At 41.6% G+C, this 27732-nt stretch overlaps 1 protein-coding gene across 1 annotated transcript in view; it reads right to left on the bottom strand.

The window, feature by feature from the left end:
* mdga1 (MAM domain containing glycosylphosphatidylinositol anchor 1) overlaps nucleotides 1-27732 on the bottom strand; it is a gene marked incomplete at its 3' end in the record, with an annotated part of 163346 nt that overhangs the window by 29989 nt on the left and 105625 nt on the right. Inside the window, exons 7-11 of the mRNA XM_084541498.1 lie at nucleotides 17242-17511; nucleotides 13049-13378; nucleotides 11263-11562; nucleotides 6173-6433; nucleotides 5908-6056 (exon numbers count right to left, since the gene is read on the bottom strand). Of these exons, the coding sequence (XP_084397624.1) occupies nucleotides 5908-6056; nucleotides 6173-6433; nucleotides 11263-11562; nucleotides 13049-13378; nucleotides 17242-17511 (1310 nt within the window). The remainder of the gene's footprint in view (nucleotides 1-5907; nucleotides 6057-6172; nucleotides 6434-11262; nucleotides 11563-13048; nucleotides 13379-17241; nucleotides 17512-27732) is intronic.

A 27732-nucleotide genomic window follows, 5' to 3' on the forward strand; every position in this document is an offset into this window, starting at 1 on the left:
TCATCATGAATATTTTTTAATTTCTCATATATATGGTAATGTGTGGATGTGTGTTTGCAGAAGAGTGACTGTGTGTGACGCTATCCTGGAGTGCAGAGAGGGAACCCGAACGCAGTTGTCGTGTGAGGGCAGGTCAGTTGCTATAGTTGCACAACTTCAGAGATATACCGATCAGGCATAACATTATGACCATCTCCAAAACAGTTGTGACTCATCAGAGAATGGACATGGGCCTTGTCCTGTGGTGTCTGGCAACAGAATGTTGTTAGTGGGGGCCTTTGGGTCCTATCGGTTGAGGGGAGGGTCCTCTGTGGATCAGACTTGCACAGATACGTGATCAGTTTGGGATCTAATGAAGTAGGAGGCCAGGCCAGCACCTCGTGCTGTTTTTCATATTTTTTTAGTTGTTCCTAAAGCGGTTTTGTGTGTGTGCCTGTGTCAGGCTGCATCCTGCTGGGGATGGCTGCTGCTATCAAGGAGCGTCATTGCTATGGGGTGGGGGTGCCTGGTCTGGTCTAGGTGGATGGTACATGTCTAAGTAGCATCCACATGAATGCCAGGTCCAACAGTTTCCCAGCAGAACATTAAATTGTCACAAGATGGTCAATGTTATTTACTTGTCCTGTCAGTGGTTTTAATGTTATGCTTGATCGGTGCATACAACTTTTTCGCCGAGAGTAGGAGACTGGTGGAATTTGAGGCGAGGTGGAAAGATGCCGATAAGGAAAGAAGCTACAACAAAGAAGTGGGCTTTAAAAGAAACACATGCGCATACTGCTGTATATGTATTCTGCCAAGGGAATTCCCTGCAGTGACTAAAGCCCTTTCTGCACTTGGTATTAATATGGTATACTGTATGTGTAAAGCAGGTGTGATGTGTTACACATTGCTATAATAATTACATGTTTGCACTGGGATAGCCAGAGACTATAACAGAACCAAACACGTACCAAAAGAATATACCTATTCTTTGCATTAAAATACAATAAAAAAATAAATAAAAATAGGCCGCTGAGATTTCATCATGGTATGGCCTGTATTTTAACCGATACAGAGAAAAAAATACTTTTGCACGGAACTGGGTAGCCGACCAATCACAGCAACAAAGTATGTAACATTAAGCATCGAAGGCATTCTTGACAAATGCCTCAATCCCTGTTTGTCTTTTAAGTTATTTTGCTGTCAGTTTCTTTTACAATGGATGCAACAGCAGACTGTAAACACCTTGCTTCTCTGGCGACAGACATTTAGTTTACAAATTAAACTCCATGGCGCTCAGAAGATGAGTAAAGTCTGTCACATACTCTGCTAGAAGTGAGAAATTTGTTCTCAAAATTATGTCATTTTATTCTTGCAGTCCTCATTTGGGAGTTCTCGTAGCTTGTTCTTGACACATCAACAGGGTAGAACTTTTTTCTTGTGGGGTGTCCAGCAATTATTCTGTGATTGGTCAGAAAGTGGAGTGGTTAATGCAGAAAAGCGGAAATGCTAGCGGCCACTCTGTGAGCTCCTAGATGCTAACACTTGCGGAATGACCTCTGATCTCTCCTGCGTAGAGACTGTGTGTGGGTGCATGCTGAATGAGCGGCGTGATCCGACAGACATGGCTGTCAAAACGACTGGCCAACATACGATAATAATAAGAAAAGTGCCTCTGGTCGCCTATCTCCCACATCTCCCACAATGCTCATCGTGTGTGACGTATGCTGTGGTGGGAGGGTCCTATGAGGACTTCCCCGGAGTTCCGCATTTGAGCTTCTCGTGAAGTATAAATGACCTGGCCAGAACGAACCTTTTTCTTGTTCTTCCTCACCTCGAGAACAAGTACAAATTTCTCGCTTCTCGTGTATTTGAGTGACCCAGCAGATCTTTGCCAGAGCATAATTCCAGACCAACGTTCTAACACAAAAAATTTGTAGGCAGGGAAGTTGGTCTGTCTGCCAGGCTAACAAAAGGCAGCTGTTTGCTGGAAATGCAACATATGTACGGCTGAATTTTTAAGAATATTTTAGAGTTCATTAAAGTTTATGTAAAGGTGTTCTTAGATGTGCCTTTGGCAGGTTAGTATGCTTAGATGCATCAGCAAAAGTTCAGAATAGTTCACCCAGAGAGAAAAACGTGTGCTTTTTCCCCGGGCTTTATGAATCTGCTTCATAAACGTGCAGAGCCGGGAAGAAAAAGAGGAGAGACAGAAGGGAAATAACATAGTTCAGTCAGAGGCTAAGCTGAACGTAAACACACATGCTGACACACTCCCACACACAGACAGTCAGGGCATCCATCGCTAGCAAGTGATCATCGGTACAGTTGGAACACATTGGCTGTTTGGAGTGGAGCATGAAACAGTTCAGCAGTCCAGTGCCCAACTATGCACAACTGAAGTGAAGCAAAAAATTCATTTTGCTTTCTGTCCGAATGCACAATGAGGGAGTTGAAGAAGATATAAATGTTTACTGGATTATCAAGTTCCATGACCGCCTTCTGAACCATCTTAGTTTGTAAAAAGGATCAGATTTCAGATTTATTAATGGCTACTGCTCATGGTTTTCTTTTCTTTTCTTTTCCAGAGACAAGATTTTACTGTTGAGGTCAACTGGTTCACAGTTTTGTACTTTTTGTGTGTTTATTTTGTTGCTTGTTGAATTTCTGCAGTTCTGCAAATCTGTAGCTGAACGAATTTCAAACGCCAATAAAAGAATATGCCTACTGTAAGCACCAAATTTATGTACATAAAAATACCAATTAGTTGCCGCAAGTCATGAAATGCAACATATGGACCACTCATTCAGGCAAATTTTATAAACCATGAAAGTTGCACCATGGGAAGGTGCACTTAGATGCGCATTTGGCTGGTGAGGATGCACAGATGCATCAACACAAATATGAATCAAAATAAATGCATATGCACCGGAGAAAAGATCTGCATTTATAAATTAGATGGGACTCCATAAACTGTTTGCAACCGAAGGTTTAGGAAATTTGCCTACCTTGTCGCAAAAAGGTTAAATTATCACAGATTAATTATGTCTTGCAAATTAACTGCGTGGTGTGAGGAAAAAGGGTGTTAGGGGCAGCTTGATGAAAAAAGGAGGGCCTGTCAACCCTGTTGATCCTACCCAGTGAAACCCCCTGCAGCGAGGACCAAACTAAATTAAGAGCTGTAAATAGGGATTTCACAGCCTGCCCAAGAATCATACAAGGTACAAACCTTGTAGACTGACGCACACACAGGAACGGACATACTCTGCACATGCAAGTAAGTACATAAGAGACAATTATATTGTATATACTTTTGGCATTAATGTGCAGAAACTCACATTAAACACCTCACATCGCTGAGATGAAAGTGGAAGCCAAAGTTACAGTCGTGTAACTTTCAGACCTACACTAAAGAGCACTGCTCTACATGAACTGATCTGAGTCCTCTTGCATTCACTCCGTGTCTGCATATCTCCTGAGACCCCCACATCATTTTGTATGTGCTAAAAAGAAAGAGTGTTAAGGTGTTAAAAGGATGAGCCGGAGAAAGTGTTGCAGGAATAGATGGGTTGTGAAATTGAGATGGTATTACATCTGAATGTTCTCATACTCTATTTAATAGTCAAGAGGACCAGTGAGATTTGCTGTTTTTCTTTAATTTGCATCATATTTCTCTCATTCGCACCCTTTCATTTACTCCCGTACTCCCCTCTCGCGCTCTGCACGTCTTTTTAATCTTTTATTTATTTCATTTCGGTCGCTCTCTAATGCACGCTTTAAAAAGATGCAGGTAAAATGCTTGAAATTAAATTAAAGCTTAACAACATCTAAGACGTCCTAAACTGCCACTTAATGCAACTCATTATTTTAAAACTGTCAGCATAACAACTTGCAGCAACTATTTATCAGCGCAACGGTTCACCTAACGTTAAATGCCATTAGGTTTGGAGTTTTAACAGCACCTCGGGAAGGAAAAATGAAATGGAAGCATGGAATACAGAGAAAGAAAGAAAGAGAGAGATAAATGCATATGTGGAAACAGAGCAGAGTGAGAAGTGGTAAAGAAAGAGGAAGAAAAGAGACTGAAAGTGAGTTAGAGGGAGAAGTGGAGAGGAGGAGACGACAAAAGAGAGGTAGAGTAAGAGTTTTCAGAGAGCTTAGGCATGCAATCTAATGCGCATCTTAGGAAGACCAGTGTTCATTTTCTGTCTCCCCAAAGAGCCTTACTTAATAAGGTAAGCAGCCAAGTCTTAAAGTAGAAGGGGAATTAGCTATTCATCCGCACAAAAGCAAGCTGGCAGACCTTGCATTCCCTCTGTTTCAGTGTCTCTCTCACACACATGCATACGCAACCCCAGCCCCAGCCAGTTGTGTATAATTCACCATCATCCATTCTGTCTTGTGACTCAGGCCCGGTAATGTATGAATAGATGCTTGAAGCAGAACAAGAGGTCGCCATGAGGTTTCCCTCCTATCGTAGAGAGAGGTTCTAAACTTCAGATGTGGGGCCCATTAGAGGGTTCCTAAAGTACTGGAGGTTGTCTGGAATCAGATGAAAAGCCTGTGAGGTTCATGAAAATGTGTAGAAAAGAACAAATCATGTATCTCTGAGCATATCTAGTTGGTTTTCTTTCTCCAAATCTAAGGGGAAGGTAAGAGTTAAGACCCCAAGAGGTTATTTCAGTAAGTGCTTATTTTAATTCAATTCAAGTTTGCGTCTGCAACATTAATTTAACACCCCTCACAGGCATGTGAAAATCAAGTCGCATCAATGCAAAGCCAATCATTTGAGGACAAGCTAAAACATGAGAACATAATTAAACGTGCACTTTCTTTATTGTGTCAGGACTGAAACGCAGCTGAAATGAAAGAGGTTGGCGACGGAGGCCTGGGCTTGTTAAATTTTGGTTTCAACATTGGGAACAAACACATTATTTCCTGTCTGGCACTCAGATCAGGGCAGCAAAGTAATTGTATGTGGTCTGAAACAATGTTAGACATCGTACCCTTCTGTGAACACAGGCGCAGCCCTTTAGAGCTGGCCCCTCATTTTCACATCTCTGAGCCCCAGAAAGTTGAAAGCGAAGCCTTTGTTTGATAGAGATGAGTGATGTGAGCTGACTATAGAATGGGATGTGATGATTATCCCCGAGGAGGGATAAGGTGAGAAGGAATTAAAACAAAACAAAAAAAGAGAAACCCGGAGGGCGGATTTAAAAAAAAAAAAAAAAAAAAAAAAAAAAAAATTCTATTTGTAGTTATTTTTAATATGAAACAACAGATGTCAGCTGGATAACCTCAAATTAAAACTCCAAGCGACAAAGGTAAATGTAGTGGAACGATTCTGTTGCTCACTCAGTTGGAATCAGAGGATAACTTGTCTTTGCTCTCTTTTCTTTAAACTTGCTCCCTTTAAGAGGACATCGTTAACTGTGAATATGGGAAAGTAACTTTTGGGCACACATCACATCAAAGTGATCAGAATCAGATCTGTTTCAAGAAGAAGAGGAGAGGAGAGGAGAGGAGAGGAGAGGAGTTTTGTTCATTCAGTTCATGTGTCTATCGATTGGCTACAGATGCCTGACACTCCCCAAGCTCATAAAGCCGCCTGTTTACTTAGCATGCAAACTTCTCTACATGCATGTTCTCATCAATACAAGCTACGAGCCTGCTCACTCAAGGTGATACTTCCAAATGGAGACAGGTGACCAAAGTTTGCCTTGGTCTAAGCCAGACTGATCAATACCGGCCCCACGAGTATTTGATAGACAGCGTCAGAGTGACTGTTTGTCGAACCGTGTACCCGTGCCTGTTATCCAGATCAACTGAATCCGCCAGAGCGTGAATATAGTGCACATAGGTCTGTGTGTGTGTCGATGCATAGCAATAAATGTGCCTTCTTAAAGTCTCAGTGTGGCAATACCTTACCTTTCTGACATTAATCCAGTAGCCTATGATACGGTCCGTGGCCTCGGGATCTTTCTGCGTCCACTGCAGGTTGTAGGAATAATTGTTTCCTTTCAGAATCCGGACTGGGTTGGGTGTATCGAAGTAAAACTCAGCATTGTAAGGTTGTGCTATTAGACAGAAGAGGCAGAAGGAGGGAGGGAGATAATGTGGATGAAAGAAACATAATACAGACTGTTATCACTTAAATGGCTGACAAAGCAAAGGTTAATTCCTTTTCACTCACCAGAGACATTAAATGTGCATGTTGATGTTCCTGCACTATTGCTGACTCGGCACTCATAGGAGCCATTGTTGGTGGGCTCCAGTTTGAACTTCAGCTCCGGCGTGTCCTTCAGGTCCAGCATACGGATCAAGTCGCCATTTCGGTACCAGCGGATGTCTGTGAGTCGAGGAGGGTTCGACCGCAGGACCGTACACCTCAGGGTCACCGTCTGATAGTTCCTCGAGCGCACGTCCTGCAAGACCGGGTCCAGGATGGGAGGGTCTACGGAGACGACAGACTTTCAATTAGTCTATCCAAAGCCTTTCTTTACTAAAGTTTTAAGAAGCTGCTTAAATTGCCACACCATAAACTTTTGCTTTTAAAGGTTGCAGACAGTGCATATTTTAACTTCTAACTTATTCAAAGTTACTCGACATGTATTTGGTTTCAGAACTTTATCCAGTCTCATACAAAAATCTTTACAAAAAGATTAACCACAGCAATGAGGGGATTCCACGTACATTATTCCTAATCAGTTCCCATTTCCATATATTTCCATCATAATTAAAAACTGAGATAAACTAATGAAGATTAGAAGTCTGAAGCTTAGAGATTTTGCTTTGACATGTGGACAGTGCCAAATGGCCTGCATTGGTAGAGCGTATACATCACTATCATCCATGTCTCATTTCTCTCCCTGCTCATCCTTTTGTTCCCTCCAGAGTGAATTTCTTCAGAGCGCCAGAAAACATGGCTTATGACAGATCATCTGACACAGAACAACTGTTATTGCCACGAGGGATCAACCAATACGAGGCACAGTTCCCTCCCCGCTGCTAACCTATCCTAACCAGTCGCAATTAACCTGTCAGCTGCGATCTGTGGCGCTGCGGTTAATGACTGACCGGCCACTGTCGACCTGGGGTCAGTCAAGACACAACACGGCCAAATTGCACCGCCGCAAATCACGAGCCAGCTAGCTCACCCCTGGCTAATCATGTAGATAATAGACAAGATGCTAATGGTGGTGCCGCCGTACTAACGGTGATGAGATCTGATGTTAAGGCGCCCAGAGGTGAGGCAGCATGACTACAGCCCCTTATGAATCAAGTTTATCAGACACAGATGTGTAATTATAGTCTAATCTATGTTATGCCTGTAATTTAGACTGATATGGCGGCAGAATGAGCTGCGGTGTGGGGAGGAAAAGGAGACAGAGAGAAAGATAATGCATAATTATGACATTTTATGGTGTCTGTGGAGTCTTGGCCACCCAGCGTTCATATATTTTAACATAAACCTAAAATACCTCACAGCATTTCATTATTTTTCTGTTCTTCATTTATTTCTAAGTTGTGGAATGGTAGATGGTGTGATTTTCATACAGTGCTTTTGTACCTATCGGTGCTCAAAGTACCCGTTCACTCACACAAGCACACACAACTGGGCGTGCGCCATGTTCCGAGGATCGAACAGCTAACCCGCCGCTTCGTGGACGACCCCCTCGACCTACTGAGCCTCTGCTATCTATTGATTTTAAGCAGTCTGCAAATAGTTTTACACGTTTTGCATGTGTAATTATATTTTATTATATATATTTCAAGCATTTTGAATTGCAGTCTCATTGTTATAGCAAGTTTATGGAGAGCTTCCACATTTTAACCCAGCTGAATTGAATATAAATGAAACCTACCTCCCACATATGAGAAACCTTAAGGGCTTATAAAAAATAAATAAATAAATAAACTACCTTCACTAAAGCTTTTAATGCATTTATTTTTTTATTTTGGCCGTAGACAGGTATACATGGCAAAAACAAATTCTTGTTTGGACTCAGTTTACTATTCTGTGCTTGCACTCCACTCAGAGGAACATGGGTGAGACCCTGAATGCTAAAAAGCCTGGAAGCCACCACAGCATTTAACTTCTACAATGTTGCCAGTCGGTTGTTAGGCGAGACCCTCAGCGTGTGCGTGCAACTGCTTCCTAGTTTCTTTTTAGCAAAGTATATCGTCAAAATTATCTTTTTTTTTCCTGTTGCAGTCAGTCGTTATTGTTTCTGTGCGATCTCTTGGAGCCGCTGAACTTCTTGCAGCTACGGGTATGTGATAGAGCTGAAGGATGTGTGACTGGTCAAAGGTTAAAGTGTAATCCTCTGTGCTGATTAGTGTATGGTCACATATGCTGCTCCCACCTATAGACAGACACGCATACTGATGGCTGACTTTGGAAACAGGGGACAAGGGTAAAAAAAAAAAAAAAAAACTGCGGCGCAATGGGGACACAAGTAGGGAGGAGGTGGGGAAAAAGGAGGAGGTTGGTTGTAAGCTGGTTTGTGAGCAGTTTATAAATCATTCCATCCTCACCAGGATTTTTGGCGGCAAGTTATTCACAGTCCCTTATCTGTCCGGACCATTTCAGCAATTACAAAAGTTTCTGGAGTAAGTTCCAGTTCTTCAAGCTGTTGGGCCATGTCAAATTCTGACTCAACTTTCCGATTTCTCCAGAGCTTTGTTTCTGCATTCATTTGTTCCTCATTCGGGGCTCATGGCAGCACACTGCAATGTTTCATAGTCAGAAGACCATAATCCATGTAAACACACCATCGCTATCTGCCTTATCGAAAGCAAAATGGATTCCATCCGGGAATGCAACACTGACCAAGCCAAATATTTACAGAACTGAAAAAGAAAATCAATTTACATGAGACAGAGAGAAACAGAGAGATAGAGAGAGGAGGGGGGCAGCATCTGTGTGAGGGGTAAGGTGGGACGAAGGAAGAGAGAAACTGCTCTTAAAAAGAAGAACACAATGAAGAAGACAAATGACAGGCAAAGTGAGGTGTGGAAGTGAGTTGAGTCAGTGATTGAGTATGGGAGGTGGGGAGCGAACGAGAGAATGCAGGATGCAGAAAGGGAATGACAAGACGGAGAGAGGTCTTCTCTCATGGCCAGCGGTTAACTGATTGATGATGATGAGAATGGCAATGAGGAAGAACAGCCACCTCTCTCGGAGCAGAGAGAGAGAAAAAAAGAAAAGAAGAGGACTGGGCAAGCAAAGAAGTGATGCAAGGCGAAAGAGGAAGAGCCGAGAGTGGCAAGAATCTGAGTATCCTCTTAATTATAACTGCCATAAAGAATGCTGGCACGCTTCCCTCACATCGATCAACAGTGACAAACGGGGGAAGGAAAAACAAACAGGATAAAATAAAGGAATGGATAAAATGGGGCATGAAAAGGGGCGGCGGAACATGGAGAGGAAAGATCTGTTTTTCCACACTTTTGTTGGCTGGAGCTGGTTCCTCTCTGCCAACCTCTTTCTCTTTCTCTCTGTTTTTGTTAGCACCTCGTCATGCCCCCCTACCCGCTTCCGAAAACCCGAGCCCCGCTTCCACCTTCCAGGCTCTCTCTTAACCCCGCTTCTCTCATTCTCAGTCCTGCTCATGTATCTGTCTCATTGCTCTGTTCCTTTCTTTTGCCATAGTGGGGTGGCCACCTGGTCCATTAATCAGCGGGCCAGAGTGGACAGCAGAGCTCACAGAGTGTTGCCCTTCCACCCCGCCTGCATTAGCAAGCCCACTAAATCCTTCTTTCAGAGGAGAGGAGAAGAGAGGAGACTAAATTGGGCCCGTATTTATCAGGTGTGTCAGGATGGGAGATTGGTCAGATACTGTACTTACTGACCAATTCATAGCCTAACTTGTTTTTATTGTCTGTGCTGAATGAACTGAAATAAACAACTACTTTGTGTGATTGGCAACGAATAAATGCACCAACAACTGTGATGCCTTCAACCTTCACTTTTACTTCTTTAGGTTTGATCAAATGTTGCGATACAGAGGCTGTGGACTAAACTGTGTCAGTCTCTGAATTTTGAAAATTTGGCTTTTCATTTTTCCTCTCCTTTTTTTTTTTTTTTTCCGGACCCAGTGAGTGTTCTCTGCGTCCTGCTGTTTAGCCGTTCGATTCATCAGTCCGAGCCAACAGTAGCCTTTCTAAATTGACCTTGAACGGAGGGCATAGTGGGAGGGCACAGAGAAAAAGTCGAATTGCAAACTGAATTCCAATTAACCCAAATTAACTGGATTAAACCAAACACTTACAAATGCTGTGCAGGAAAGCGGACCTCGGCCTACACAGTGATTGATGTGATCCATCTAGAAACACTCTCAACTAATGAATATTTTTAGCAAACACCAGACACTCGATGTCTCATTTCAGAACTGATGAAGCAGCCTCGAGGATGAGCGCCAAGACTGTTGTCAGTCTGTAAGTATTATTTTCTCTGCCATTCACTAACACTGTGCTGCGTGATGTACTGTACAGCGCTCTCATTCACATAAGAAAAACCACAGGGGATTCTGTATCTCTGCTGCAGCTGACAAATTTGACATGGTTTGCAGATGCTGGCCGACACAAACAGAGCCCATCCTGTGTTACTTTGAAAGGCGAAACAAGTAACTTTCCCGACCACGTTGTGAAATACAATAACAAGAACCAAGGACACATGTAGCTGTGGCCGAAAATAGTTGGTAGTTTAGAGAAAAGCTTGCTCAGTTTTAAACACATAGTGAGTGCTGCCAATATTAAAGCAAAAGGAAAGGTAGGTAACCTCGTGGGAGAGGGAGAAGTGTTGAAATTATGTGTTACTTCAAGCAAGACAGATCCTATTTCTTTCCCAAAGCTCATCCTCCGGGACTTTTATAATGATAAACCCCGGCGGAGTGCTCACAGAGGTAAAGGGGGTGAGTTTAGATAAAGCAGCCTTTATGCCACAGAGGTGTGTCCTCATTTTCTTTCACTCTCCCCCTTTACACTCTTTACATTACTGTATTTTTTTAATCTATCTTTAGGGTAAGTAGTGTGAAGACTGTTCCATTACTGAGGATGGGACAAAAGAAACATTTTTACACTAAGTACTTCATTTGACACACTGCTCTCGTGTTATTTAGACATATAACCCATTTGTCTTTGCTAGTGTTTCACTGAATTATCAATAATCAATAATTATAAGCAGAAACCCACCAAACTGCTCTGCAACATGTGGTACAGGTTCTCTCAATGTGTGCCGCCTGTAAGGTCCCAGGTAAAAATAATCCAAACCCCACTTACACTGTACATTGAGCTGGACCTGCGCCTCCCTGCGTTTGATATTAAGGCCGTTGTACGGGGCAGTCTGGCACCGGTACATCCCCATCATGTCCCGGCTGACGTTCCTCAGCCTCAGGCGGCCATCCGGCGTCTCCACCACGGTCCTCCCCGACGGCATCAGCAGGTCCTTTTCTGTCCGTGACCACAGCACAGGTGGACGTGGTTTGCCGTCTACCACGAGGCACACCAGCTCCGTGTTACCGCCCTCGCGCACATTTACAACCTGACCTCCCGGCGGAACTGACAGCACTGGAGGATAGACTGGAAGGAAGGAAAGACAAAAGGAGTAGGGAAAAGAAAAGCTTTAACCTTGATTCGAATATTACTTTTCTTCGCAGAAATGAAAAATTATTGAAAATGTGACGTACTGTGGCTCGTAAGTGCCCATGAAAAAGGATAGAAAATGTCCACCTTTCAGAATAACACTATTAAAAAACAAATACTGTACATATGTATGCAAAATAAAAAAAAAAACCTTGGGAAGTATTAAAAAATAAACTGTTGTAAAAAGATGGTAAATCTAAGCGTGAGCACACATGGTAGCAGAACTGAAAGACCGATTTTATGTTTTTATTTAACAACAAAATGGCGCAAAAGGAGAAACTGGATAACAGATGCAGGCAGATAATAAATGTTATGGACAGACGCCGACTTTTACAAGGCTAATTTTATTTGACGGTCACACAGTTTGAATGAAAGATGGGAACACTGAAGAATAATAATAATTACTGCTCAGTATTAAGTGTTAACATTAGGGTTAACCACGCACAAGAAAGCACAGACTGGGCCCACGCTACAAAACTCTTCATTCTTTGCACAATGCCAACAGAGCAGCAAGGCCTGGTGCACACAGAGAATGGAGATAAAGGGGGCATATACAATAAGAGTTATATCAGCGTCGACAGAATTTGCCCAAACCATCTGAATTTAGAAAAAAAAAATAGTCTGCTAGAGATCTGTTCAGGTCTCACATTACAACTCCATTAGGCTGTGCATTAGAGTCCAGTGTGAGACGGACAAGCTATTCAAACCGTTGCACACTCTGAGGAGCTAAACTGTGGCACCGTGATTCTCCTACCGCTAAATGAAAATACATAAACAAATAAACAAATAAATAATAGCAATATGACACCAAACAAACAATTCGGTAATGTGAGCAAGCATTGGGGCGACACTGCAGATTGAAATAATCCCAGATAAAGGTATGGCCAATATACCTTGACAGTATTGTATTTCCTGTATACAGTATTATTAGGCTCTACATTTACTGTGTATTAGTACTGTCCTTAGTACTGTAAAATGGGTGGCAGTATGTGGTTTATCAATGGAGGCTGAATAATACAAACATTTTATTTTTCAGGCGTTTTTGAAAGGACTCATCTTGAAAAATGTTTTGAAAACCATGTCTTATTTCTGTTTTATATACTTGTTTCCTCCACTAACAGCATCTGATTAACCTCCACACTGTAGCTGCCACCAAATACCTTCTAACGATGCTACTGATCAGCGGTCAGAAACAAGGCTGTGTGTAGCGCTAACTAGCACATTTGGATCCGTTATTGCTAATGGTCTAAATACAGAGATATGCATTGGCTAATCAAAGGGTTTATTTTATTCCTTTTGGCAGTTTGAGTTAGTTGAACTACAGCTGACAGATGCTTAGAAGCCCATGATAATTAGTCTCAGTCTGACAGAGATAAGAAACATAAATAAAAAACATAAATAAAAAGGAAAAGGATAATCTCACCACTGTTCTGGGAGATGTTGACATCCACGCGAAGCTCCGGCACCCTGCTGCCTGGGAAGTTCGCCATGCAGCTGTAGGTCGCCAAGTCTCTGAATTTCATGTCCACGATCTCCAAGCTGCTGGTGCCCGGTGCCATGTCTGGATCACTGCGCAGTAAAATCAGGCTGTCCGAGTTGAAGACCGGTGCGCCGTTCTTGTACCAGGTGTAGTTGACTTTGTCCTGCGGGGTGGCATCCACGTGGCACGACAGCTTCAGGTCACGACCCATTTGGATGGTCTCGCTGTCCTTGTTGGAGTCTGGGGTAATTTGGTAGGTCAGGTTGCCCATGGCTATATGTGAGGGTAAAAAAGACGAAAGACGCTTGGTTACATATATAGGACTTAACATTATATAGTACTTACAGATAAAGGTGAATATGAATAGATGTGATATTCTTTGTGGGAGAGGGAAAGTACACCTTTGGCCCATTTAACATCTTGTAGGCATTTTATCTAATTTTCCACCAGTTCCTACCCATTACAAATTCCTTCAGTTTCAAGATGTTTCATTACATGTGCTGCATACCCACACAAACACACATTTCAGTGGACAAGGTAATTCCATAATTCTCCATTTCTTAGTGTGAAGTTCTTCTCCTATAAAAGCTGCCTTTCATTTGTGCCAAACATGTCTAGTGTTATTGTGGACCAACAATTCCATTTTTGATTCATGCGTCCACAGTCTGTCCATTCTTTTTGGACAGAAAAGGCTTTTTTTTTTTCTGGCATGCTTCCCATGCAGGTCAAATTTACTCAGTCCCTTTCTGATTCGCACTCATGTTTGCACTGACAGATTCATGAGCTCCTGCAGAGCAGAGACAAAAAAAAAATGCAACAAATAACCTGCTCTTTGGTTCAATTTGCTCTGGATAAATCTAGAGTAGTTTTTTTTTTGGTTCACACTGGAATGATTAATTTATAATTTGGACATTTTTTTTAAATCCCTTGCCAGACTCATAGGCATCCGCAATGTTTTTTCCTGAAGGCCATACGGTACAAATACACCAAAACCAACATCAAACAACTACCGCCAACAAAGGCCACCTCACATCGCCTGTGTCTGCACCAAAAATTTGCACTTGAACACACTGCAAAGGTTACTGCCAACGGCCGGATGCCACAAACGCTAACACAAAAACATTAACTCCTCCTGGTAAACTTTAAGAGCTACTATCAGCTAGGAGGTCAGGCAGTGCTACAAACCTTTGTAAAGAGCTGGCCTGTCCTGAATCCTACTGATCAGGTGCCGACATTGTTCTGACTACTGCCAGTGTACAAACTGCAAAAACTATGCAGAGCCACAGACACTCACCGACAGCCTGACAACAGCAAATGGACGACTGTGTTGCCTGGTGTGTCGCAGCCATTCGAGAGCTTTTTAGAGATTTAACATTGTGATAAATGTGCTTAATTTTTATTTATAATTAATCAGATTTTAAGCCCTGCGATAGACTGGCGACCTGTCCTGGGTGTACCCTGTCTCTCGCCCGATGACAGTTGGGATAGGCTCCAGCAGACCCCACGACCCTTCACAGGAATAAGCGGTTACAAAAGATAAATGAATGAATCAATAATCAGATTTTTTATATAGTTATAAAAATGCCAAAATATCAATTTGCCATTTGTTTGCACCTTTATTAAAAAGCAATATTTTGAAGAGGGTCAAGTGTTCGCTTTACAACATGTCCGTGGCGAGTACTTTAATCCTGACTTTAATCCATGGCAATAAATTTAAGTTCATTAAGGTTTCCGCCTCTGTGTTTTACAAAGCGTCTTTTAATAATGGATAACTAGTGACAAACTATATGAATACAATTTTATTTATGTAGACTGAAACTGAATCAAGAATATACGAAAATCTGAATTAAAAATGAAAGGAGTGACAAAATTAGAAGAATACATTTAAAAATGACAGAAAAATGGGGGATTGACACAGAAGTGTTAATGGGGTGGAGGAAGGTGGCTAATACAGAAGGGTAGATAGAGTGTGCGACATTGGGTGTGAGGCACAAATGGGGCAGTACGACAAAAAAAAACAAAGGACAACGGAAATTGGAGAAGAAAGAAACAGAGAGAGAGTGGAAGAAGCAAATTGTGAAGGAGGGCGAGACAAAAGGATCCAGATACAGAATAAAATAACGGTGGGGGATAAAGAGGAGGGGGGGGAAACAAAATCAAGGACAAATAGTAACTCTCACACTGTCACATTTAATTTTCAGTTTCAAAGGCTGCGTTTCCCCAACAGATTTGCATGTTGAATACAAAACAGCTCTCGGTTTCCCCACTAAGGGGAGCGACAGGCGGAGAGGAGGAGAGGGGAGCTTGATTCAGACTCCTTTCTAGCTTGTTAACAAGATACTTGGGTGGAGTCATGGAGATGAGACAGTGACCATATGGTTAACATGAACCTGCAACTTCACCTGATTGTTTACCTGACTAGTGTGTGTATGTGTGTGTATGAAGGTGGAAGCCCGTGGCTGTGTGTACATTCATGCGCACGTGTCTCCTGCCTACCTGCAGACTTCTATCTCTATACACTCGCCGACTATACGTGTGTGTCTCTTCCAGCGTCTTGCCACCTGCGCTGGTGTGACAATGCGTTCAGGTCCATTAAGCTAACAGGAGAAAGCCATCCAGCATACGTTCTCTACAGTGTTAACTAACAGAAGAGACTGTCGCTAATTGCTTCCACTCCAGTCTAACTAATTGGAGTGAATAAAGATGATTAAAGGGGCTAAAAATAGCCGGGGGGGAGGAGGAGTGGAAGGCTCCCGCTTAAACGGCAGGGAAATTACAAAAACAGTACTATACTTAACCCGTCTATTCTGACATGATTTACATCAGCTCTCTGTAATGATGGATCAAATACTCACTCCACACACAGCACACACACACAAGTGTATTTACACAATCCCAAATTACAGTCAGTGAATGAAGTTAGTGAGGACTGGGCAGACTTCTTTTCAGTATGGGAAAATAATTTATCTTGAAGCATTTTATTTTATTAGGAACGGAGGACTAACGTGATAAAAGTGAAAAATATAGATTAACCTGACATTCTGTGTGTGTGTGTGTGTTTTGATTTATAAAAACTAATAAAAGAGAAAGTAAATGTGCTTTCATGATCAGCTGTTTACAGTACCCGTGGCAATCAAAATAAATAAATGCACGTCTCTAGTCCATCGCAGGGCTTTAGAAACACCAACTAGTCTCTGGATTGTGAGATGAAGCCAAAGCACTCTGAGAATACCCATACAGATACAGGGAGAACATGAAAACTCCACAAGACGCCAGTTCATCAGGTTTAAACCCAGAAACTTCTTGTTGTGAGGCAGCAGTTCTAACTGTGTCATCCTAAGAGAAAACACTGATACGAGTAGTAAATAACATCGGCCATCTTGTGACTATACAATGTTCTGCTGGGAAACTTTTGGACCTTGGATTCATGTGGATGTTACATAGATATACCACCCACCTAGACCAGACCAGGCACCCCCACCCCATAGCAATGACACTCCTTGATGGGAACAGCCATCCCCAGCAGGATGCAGCCAGACACCCACACAAAAACGCTTTAGGAACAACTCAAAAAAACATGAAAAACAGCACAAGGTGCTGACCTGACCCCCAAATTCACTAGATCCCAAACTGATCAAGTATCTGTGGGATGATCCACAGAGGCCCCTCCCCTCAACCCATAGGACCCAAAGGCCCCGACTAACAACATTATGTTCCCAGACACCACAGGACACTCTCAGAAGGCCCATGTTCATTCTCTGATGAGTCACAAATGTTTTGGAGGCACATGATGACCTACACAATATTAGGACGGTGGTCTTAATGTTATACCTGATCAGTGTATGTTTCTTTTAAACAGAAACTAAAACATTGTTTGCCATGGTCAAAATAAGAGTAATTAAGTGTGTTTGAGAATTCAGAAGATACTTTCAGATTAAGCATCACTGTTGTCAGCTGATCTTCTGGTTTTTGTGACAAAGGAAATACACCAGAACCTAAAACTGGTGCTAGTTTGGACAAAGTATTTCCCATCCCATGGCAAACACACACTGTCCAAACACACTGTTCCAACCTATACATCTCTCAGTTTTAGCCGGTATCTTCCCAGGACACAAGCACACTCATGAGTTACTTACTCCTGACAACCAGATTGACATTCTTGCGCGCAGGGTTGCCCACATTGTTGACAGCCGTGCAGTTGTAGGAGCCTGCGTCCGCCGGCGTGACAGCTCGCAAGATCAGCGTCGGCCCTCGAACATAGGCGCTGAGGGGAAGAGAGTCGGGATAACGCGACCAAGTCACTTTAGGCTGGGGGAATCCCGCCGTCACCTCACAAGTCAGGAGCACGTCCTGACCGGGGTCCACCACCACGGTTTCGTTGACTGACAGGCGGATCATTGGGGGGGCTGAGAGAGAGACACAGGGGAGGATGGGAGAAGAGAGGAAATCACTTTCTCTGTGGCTACAACAACTTAAACATATTCTTAACAGTTTTAATTACTATTAGAAATTAATATTTTATAAATAGGTTGATATAAACACCACAGTTTCTCCTCAATAACCCAAAATGTAAATGTATTTTTTTTCTAAAATACTTGCTTTGCTGGCCAAAGTACAAATAACATCTCCATAACTGTGTAACGCAGATGGATGAATACATTTTGAGCAGCAACGCACTCAAAAATTCGAGAATCAGTTGATGGATGTTTCAGAGGAGGCAGCCACAGCTGTCTACGGGGGATCGCCACTTCACTGTGTAAAGCCAAGCAAAAACTCCAACCAAATCAGCACACAGCAGCGCTTTTTAATTTTGTTCCGACTACAAATATGATGTAGCGTGTGTAAATATGTGCCTGAGCGTATTTGTTTCCCGCTGAGGGCGTGTTACATGTGTGTGTGCCTGTGAGCCTCCGAGCCTCCGTGTTTGAATTTGGAGCCTTTTCTCATTACACACTAATCAGAATACCAAAGGTAATTCGTGGCCCCGTTCTCCCTGCTTTCGTATCATCACCCGGTCCATTTCCTATGACTGACCTAAAAGTAAAAAAAAAAAAAAGTACCAGATGACCCAAAATGCAATTGCGAAAAAAAAATAAAGAAAGAAAGAATCCTGCTGCCACAGACAGAGATCGATCGGACCCCAGCAGTTTCAAATACTAAAAAAGGGCAGAGCGGTGGGAGGGAGGGGACACATATACTACACGGTGCAACAACTGAGAGGAAGGAAGGGGATAAACGACAGGACAGAAGCGGTAGAGGGGAAAAGGGCAAAAAGGAAAAAAAAAAGGTTATTAATCATCTGAGAGGAAGTTTGGAGAGAGGGAGAAAAGAATACACCCAAAGTGGCAGTGAAACAATAACACACACACACACACACACCAGGCAATGTGCTCTATTTACACCGTTACCAAAAGGAAAAAATTAAAAAGGATTTTATTTATTTATTTATGTCTGTTTAACTACACTATGACCTGCTTGCACGTGGTTGTTACAGTTTTTTGGTTTATCTAAAACAAAATGGTTTTTCAGTCACATCCACTGATCATAATATTTCAAAAGATGCACTTGCAGCAAAAAAGCTTTTTGTAAAATAAGGATCTCAGTAGGTCAATGTCAGCGTTCCACTGTTTTAAACACAGTCTAGTGATGTGGAAATGCCTAATTCGTGTGATTTGAAAGGATTCAAAGAGCTCCAGATGATGTAGGTAGCAGTTCTATCTGCAACATCTTGTGATAGGTTTTTGCAAAACTTGTCTCATATACTGAGAGAAATTGGCTTGAGACCAAAAATGTCTCTTGATTGGCTACAGAAGTCTTTTTGGTGCAGAAAGTTTCCCACCATCCGATTCAGCTACAGTAAAAACACCCCGGGGCAAAGCAGTCACTCCCCCGGTTTCTCTGCTGGAGCAGCTTCACTGGCCACGAGTTACTAATCTGTAGCTGTACTGCGGTGCTCTCTGCTGTGAATTCGTCTACGTGTGAGTAACTCTAAGACTCTTTGTAACAATCTGGCTGAATTATAGCACAAAAAAATAGAAAGAAACAGGTCGCTGTGTTTGCTCAGTCAGCCTGTCTCTCAGAATTATGAATTCTTTATCAAATCGGAATCACATGGGATTGTAATGGTCCTCCTTCTTGAGCATGCCCGTGAAACTACAACTGAAGCAGGTAATAAGTCTGTGTTGTTTAGTATGTGGAGGCATAATGAATCATTAAAATGTTTCTGGGGTCATTATGAGGCTAGAACTAAGGCAGACATTGAACTTGGCTTCTAATGTTGTTACACAGTTTTCTCCCATTTATTCTGCTTATTAATTCATTGAGACGCACACACACACAGACACACAGACGCACGCTCCTAAATAGCTGGAGCCAGAATGAATTCATTCCAGCTCTGTGCATGAAGAAAGATGAAAGAGGCTTACACTCTCTAACAGGTTTAGACACTGGATCCATCCTCAGAGTCAGAATCAGGTGTATCCACAGCAACCCAAGTAATAATTATGTGCAGCAGCATGGGCCATCTGTCATCACCTCTACCATTTGCAATAATTTCAATTTTTGCTGAAGAAAATAAAAGGGCCTTGACAAGTTCTGGTCACTTCAGTGTCATTTCCTATACACATTACAGAGATACAACTCAAACACAGAATACAGAGAATGTATTCAGGTGTAGAACGTGCAGGTGGGCCAGGTTGTCCTGCTTTTTTCCCTGTTTCTATTTAATCATTGCCACTGCGGGATCTGACAGATTTCATTTCTTGGCTCTGTTGTCAGCAGATTGGGAAGCAGATGATAGGCGGTCAAGGTTTGCATAGTTTTTTAAATGGGGGAAAAAAATTATATTTTTTTGTAAGAACATCTTATTACCTTTTCAGTCTTTTCGTTATTAATATTCAATACAATTTCAGACAAGTTTATTGGTGAGAAATATGTGATTGCATGCCTTTATTTTTTTTGTAGTACAACTCATGTAAACTATGTTCAACCTGTCAGGATCCAATGAATGTGATGCCAATATACTTGAGAATTGTGCATCTGTTTATGAACGTGCACGCACCGTCATGCATGCACATTGTTTTATATATAAGACAACTGAACGTCCAAAACAGCTCCATATGTGCTAATTCCTCGATAATGTATGTTGATCAATATATTTATTACTGGCCTGTAAATGAGAATCCATTAAAGGTTAATAATATCACTTCTTGAATAATTAACTTATTCATGATTCATTCAGTTCATTTGCACTGAAGTGCTGTTGTGCTTAACAGTTAATCCTCTATAATATTGCGTAATGTTCAGTGGCCAACAGGTCAGGCTGTGGTTGTTCCTGGCAACCTATATGTAAAAATGCGTATCAGGGAGGGCCGGACATAGTGAGTAGTTCATGAACCTATTTCTGATTAATAGAGTATTTTTTAAGAATGACTGTGTACTCTTACTAAAAAAAATATATGATAATTTTATGTTTATTTAAGTTTTAAATATTCACATTTGAATATTCTGAATAAATATACTTGACATGTTTGCGAAATGGGCTCTCGAGGACAAGGAGGAGGAGAATTCAGGCTTTTATCAACCTGAGAGAGAGTTAATCCTCAGTGAGAGACCGACCCAACAGAGTACTAGAAGCAATTCATTCACCTAATAGACTTTATGCAGTACATCCTATCATCTAATCTCTTTTTTAACAGATTGCAATCGCCGTAATGAAAGAGGTGCACGGAGGCTCGACAAACTAGTTTACAGATGCATGTTTTCCACTAAAACGTGAACGCGCAGGATGCCGCACGCACACGCAGGTGCGTCTGTGCTTTTAACGGGGTGACAGAAAAAAAAAAAGCGCATGCAAAAACACACACACACACACGCTAATGGGATATCTCTTTAGCTAACCTCGCTAGTGATGGCTCCAAAGCTGACAAGAAATTTCACTGGTGTAACAGCTGCAATCAGCACATAAATAGCACTGTCTACTCCCATTGTATCAAATCACAGCACCAGGAAAGCAAACCCTGTGGGCCTGCAAAGCTTTGGAAGCACTGGACAGAACCCCGGTGGAAACGGATTTGCTTGGTTGTTGCTCTGTTCGATAAATATAGTAACACTTAAATAAAGTGTTGGGCTAATTGGAGATATGTTGTAGCACGGGCTCGCATGTTGTCATAACTGATTAATGCTTTTAATTTTAAGGTTACACGCACTACATTGAACCACCTGTGTGTTGCTTGTGCCCCGAAAATGTCCCCCCATGACATATATTTAAAAGACATGTGAGTGGAGATGGGCTATAAGGTAAACTTAGTATGTTATTTTTATTTATGTATTTAATAAGTTATTGCCTTGTGACTGAGCCCTTTGTGTGCTAAAGTTGGTTTAATCTCACATAGATTTTAAACTGTTAAATTATCAACCCTAATATCTGACAAACATGGGTTCAGGCCATCTGCGGACTGCAGCTGGTGATCTTACTGATATTTTTGTTGGAGTTTTAGGGGATGCAAAATGTTATGTGACAAAGAAAGACGGAAAGAATTTTTTGTTAACAGAGGACGGTATGGTAGGACACTTGACCGTCATTAATTCTCTCACGGCTAGATTCAGAGGCATTAAAGATAGGAATTGAGCAACTGTGTATTAATGTATTGCCTGCCTGACAGCACAGTGGATTTCAGACTGGAGAGAAGCCTTTATGATAATGTATTCAAAAAGTCAAGCATTTGAATCTATGAATCGGATTATTACTGTGGTTTAGTCGCCAGCAAGCACTAAGCATATTTCTGCAGATTTTTTATTTTTATTTTTTTTCAGACCATTTAAAAGCTCCACCACTAATCGGTAAAAAAATAAAAAATAAAACTAAACAATTTAAACAGGTAAGTCTAAAAAGGAAAAAAACAAAAAACAAAAGTATAGTACAAAGAATTTCTGAGAAGAAGAAAAAAAATGAGACTGCAAAGCAAGGGGGAGGAAGAGAGGATTTGAAAATTATAGCTTCAATTTCCTGGGGATGCGTGGGTGACGGTAGCGGTGGGATCAGCCAGCGCTCTTCCCAAAGTAATGGGATTTATGTGCAGCACAGCGGTTTACAACCAGGTAACAAATGCCTCTCTCTTCCACGCTCATGCTTGCTATCTACCTTTTCTCTCTGTCTCTTTGTCACCTCTGTATCTTCAATATCTGTCTTTTTACTTCGTCTCATCTCTATACCTGGGCCTCATCTTTCCACCTTTTCTGCATTTTTTATTCTCTCTGTAACTGGCTTCTTCCCTCACTATCGTGCGGTGGGACACATTTGAGATTTAATTCATCTGTGAAGTTAAGGCACCGGGGTTATTGGTGAGGAATCTGCTGGAAATGAAAGCTTAAAGGTTTAGACAGGTGTGTGTACTGACAAGAGCTGTTGCTGGTAGTTTGTAGCCTGGAATAGAGCTGGTGACCAGTATGTCAGTCAAGTATATGGCAGAGTCTTAGGTTGGCCAAGAGGTGGAGAGATTGACTAGCAATAACAGCTTTGTGTTGAACTTTGGTGCCAACAGGAGGAAAAGCTCCAGGTGATTTGGAAGCTGGGGAGAGCGTAGTTATTACCACAGAAAAATGCCCTGAGGCGGGGTGAGGACATGTAGCCACAAGCAAGTGCACATCACTGTGGTCAACTATGTGTTCTGGATTTAATTTGCTCTGCTTATTTAGGAATAGTATGCAGTTTTGGGGGTGGCACAGTGGTGTGGTGGTTAGCACTGATGCCTCACAGAGTTTGCATGTTCTCCCTGTGTCTGCGCAGGTTCTCTCCAGGTGCTCCAGCTTCCTCCCACCCTCCAAACACATTCATGTTAGGTTGATTGGTGATTCTAAATTGGCCGTAGGTGTGAGTGTGGTTGTCTGTCTCTCTGTGTTAGCCCTGTGATGGACTGGCGACCTGTCCAGGTTGTACCCCGCCTCTCCCCCAATGACAGCTGGGATAGGGTCCAGCCCCCCTGCAACCCTCCAGAGGACATGCGGTTACAGAAAATGAATGAATGAATGTAAAAGACTGTAATAGCATCATCAGTACAACCAAGCCATGTGGAGTGTCGAGAAAGACGTCATGAAAACGGAAAGTAGGAATAAATTACACGACATGACGTAGTTTGTTTAGTTGAATATATTAGTTAAATATTATTTTTGTATTTACACTCATAAATACTGAACATGGTGGATATGTGCCTTTGTGTGTATTCACCTACTTCCTCTTTATCTGGATTTTAATGTAAGTGTGCACATCTGTCATTCTTGCAAACAGTAACTGCAGAAAAATACAAACCATGATGACGCGAAAGAAGGTGATTGGTACACTAAACACCATCAAACCTTGTCAGTTTGAACGCAGTATTTTATGGACTGAAAATGCAGGCCGTATTAGGCTGCAGTTTACGCAGGTTGACTTGTACAGTATGTTCAAAAATGAACAGTGCTGCGCGTGGGTGTAAATGTGAGAAGGCATTAGTGTCACTCTTTTGAAAAGAGTCTGTGTGCACATTCCAAATCCCTTGTATAATTAAAACAGTATATATAAAACCGCAAAGGTCAAACTCGGAGAGCACAGAACTGAACTTCAGCAACTCCTACAGCCCCAACCAATGACTTCACACAAAAAAATGATCAAAGCAGCCGTACAAGCAAATTGATTCTTGCTTTTGGTGTGGCCGTATATCTCCACCATGATCCCCTTTCTAGACCGGATTTGAGAGCGATGAAGAAATGTCAGAGAAGTTTATGAAATGTGCAGTGTGAAAAAAAAATAATAAAAAATCAAACCTCTTAAGGGAACGCCTTTGACCTACACCTGTCCTGCCCCGACACACACGATTATGACAGTAAGAACTATGACACATGCACAAGCAAGTTTTACATCAATCTGTGGTGTTTTAAACCTTGTGTGTTTCTTTTTTCTTTTTCCCCCTTCAGATTCTCTCTCTTTTTCGCATAACCCCTCTTAGGCATGGATTATAGCCTTACATTAAAAAAATAAAAAAAAAACTGCACAGATGCAATACAATGTCCCATCAGTTTTACTGTGCTAAGGATTACTGCAGATTGCCCATTGATCTTCAGCTTTTCAAGGGGGGATTCATTTGCTGTAGGATTTGCAACCTATTGATCTATTCATATATATTACGCGCTTGTGCAACTGTCATATTATTGTGAATGTATACTGTAGCAAGAGTTACAATAATCAGTAAAACACTGAATCAACTCACCCGTTTTTCAGATTTACTGCCTAACAGTCCACTCAGAGGCAGTGTGTGTGTTTCTATCATCCATACCCATCATTGACATATATATATATGTGTGTGTACATATTGTAGAACCATTTAATTTTTCAGAGCAGCAGAAAAATCTTCAGTGTTTCAGAATAATTACCTATCGTATTATGACACCTGGAGCTGCATAATTACTAAGAACTTTCCAAGTTAATCAAAGGCATGACACTTAGAAATGTCACAAAGCCTCTGATGTGTTTTAACTGTAAATTATTAAACTAAACCTGGCAGTTACTTTTATGATCATTGGTTTCGTGCTTCTGCTTTTGTTTTATTTTATATTTTGCTTTTCGTGCTGTTCTATCTCACCGCAGTGATTACACACATACAGAGATAACTGATGTTTTATGATTTTATTATGAACAGTCTGGAGCTCCCTACCACAAAACATTTGGAGTGAGGTTAATAGTTTACTTTTTGATGAAAGTTATTAGCTTCAAATGAATTTGGTAAAACAAATTATCACCTTCTGTCTGTAAGATACATTAAGATAACATAATCCTTTAATTTATCCCATGGTGGCACGATTTTTTTTTCTTGTATTACTTCATGCACATTTTCCTATATATATATATATATATATATATATATGTATATATGTATATATATATATATATATATATATATATATATATATTTATTTTTTTCTCATCAAGCAATATGTCACAAAATCCAAAGTCTAGTTTTTAGTCATGGGAGAAGTCAATCTTATGCACTCTGCTGTTTTACTCCCTCTTTCCACACATCCTGTCCTTGTTCTATTAACCCCTCCACCCCTCTACTCTGCCACTTTAAATAACGTGACAAGCTCGAGAGCGTTGCCCCCATGTTCTTTTACATGCGAGGCAAAGGAAGAGGATTTGGCCGCCGCTGACGGTTACTGGAGGGCACGGAGCCCCGTACTCAAATCCCAGGCTGGGATTATGATATAAAAATCAATCAATCCCCTTGTCCCAGTGCGGTGAATCAGCAGCGACGGCGTGACCTAGTTGGATGAATCTAGTCTAAGCGGTGACTGACGCCACAAGGACAAACGGGGAGCTCAGCGGGGAATAACAAAATATGCTCATTAGACAAATATTATGGAGGGTAAAAAACAAAGCAATTCCCTGTTTGTTTTCCTCTTTTACAATCTGTCCATCTCTGACTCTACGTCCATCTGCTTATTTCCCCGACTCCCTCTGCTCCCTGTGTGTTTCTCGGTTCTTTATCTTGTTTGAAAGTTTTTCGTTTTCATGTTTCTCCGTCTGTCACTGTGGTTATTTCGGAGATCTGAGTCTAGAGATGTAATTTTCTGAGATAACATCATTACGTTTACACTTGTCTGAAAGGGGCTGGTTTTTTCACTTTTCGTAGATCACTGTGATCGTAGATTTTTTTTATTTTGTGATCCTATATTACATTTATTCCCTCTTTACCTGTTTATATTTTTGCTGTATTTAGTATATCTCCTCTGTTTGGATGAACTCATATACTGTATATCATCACCGTCAAAGTAAAATTTTTCAGAGGCAGCAGTAAACAATGATATGTTCTTTTTAAATGTGCTTTATAAATAAATGCATTGACACTGTCATGTGCATGTTTAGCCTGGAAGCCTGACCAAGTTCCGCACACACACACGCTCACACCCATACACGAGGTATGTGACTGGTTGGCCCGACCAAGCTCAGGTGCTTGCAGGTACCATATTTGGCTTATATTTAATGAGCATGTACATGATTAGTTGTTTCCATTTAAAATGACACATTTTTGTACTTCATACATTATCTAAACTGTCTTTGCAGTGGTGTTTCTTGATGACCCTGATGGGGGCCACAAGCTGAAACAAATCACGGCGGTCAAATCAAGTTGTTGCATTTACTATAAGCTCTGCTGGAGTTTTTGATCTTTCTACAATTTATTTTCCTTCTCCGTTCACCTTGGTAGCAGATGAAGTCGTGCCAGAAATACAACTTTTTCTACAACTTCCGTGCCCCCAATTTTTTTTTTTTGTAGTCAGAAAGTTGGTCTGGAACTGCTCTATTGGGAACTGATCTGCTGGATCCATCTAATCACTGGGGTAAGACTTATGGGGTAATGGACAGAAAAGTAACAGAAACATAGGCATTAACGTCATCTACGACTAGCCATTTGCATTGTGCAAAGGTAATTGTAACTCTCTATCGGCTGAACGTCACATAATGAAATATATACCGGATTTACTCATATTCTGGTAAGAATGGAATGGAATCAGGCTACACCAGGTTAGTGCATGTCAGGTAGCTGGAGGTGATTTTGAACTGACACCAGTTTGCAGGGAACATGTGATGTGCAGTGAGCTACGGAATGTCTTAAAGCGATTACTAACGTGGGGTTCATTTTAAGAAAGGTGTCTAATCAGTGAAAAACATATTTTTCCTGAAGTGGCGACTCACACAGACTCAGACTTCCGTCTTCTTTTGTCTTCCTTCACATTTTCTCTGTTTTCTTCCGTAACACACACAGAAACCAGTGTGTTTTCCATCACTCAGTGAGGCTGTGAGGTCCAGACAGATTGGCTGTTTTGGCAAGTCTCTGAGCCCCGATGCCAGGACCAGGCAGACGCTTATTGTTGTGGCTTCTGTGTAGCTGTGTGTGTGTGTTGACTGTGCCGTGGGGATACAATTGATCTCAGCCACAGGAACCAAGGAGGGGAACAGAGGAAGGCCAAAGCAATAAGAGTGGCGAACACCTATCACACAAGGCAGGTACCGGTTTGTGTTCATTTAGCCCCTGTTGATTTTAGCACTGGAAATTTTCCGTTTTTTAAAAAGGACTTACTCGTGAGCCAATAATGACCAAAACTGCTAAATTATACAACTTTTAAAAATGACTGAAGAAATATTTAATTTATTATAAATTGGAACCATTACACAGACAGCATGACTTTACATTAGGAGTTAAAAATGTGCAGGTATTTTAAACTCTTTCACTGTTCCCCATCATTTCTCGTCTACCACCAATTACCATCCCTGGGCCAGTGTGTTGTCTGCTCTAATTGATAGCATGTCTGTGAGCCACAGCACATTCACCTGAGCCAGATTCATTAGCACTGCACGTCCAGCTCTCATTTTCAGGTTTATTCCCTCCCCTTCCTGCTGACTTTCCATCCAGCTATCTTGAGCTCATGACGCTAAAGAAGTAGTTTTACATCCTAGGAAATGTGTACTGACTTCTGCTGAGAGTTAGAAGAGAAGATCGATACCACCCTCATGTCGGGTAAATATGAGGCTACTACCAGGGTTATGAGCCAGACTACATCTTGGTCATGATCAGTCACTTCCCGTTGTGTCCACTTGT

The sequence above is a fragment of the Chelon labrosus genome (genome assembly GCF_963514085.1).
Source record: "Chelon labrosus genome assembly, chromosome: 3".
NCBI lineage: Eukaryota > Metazoa > Chordata > Actinopteri > Mugiliformes > Mugilidae > Chelon > Chelon labrosus.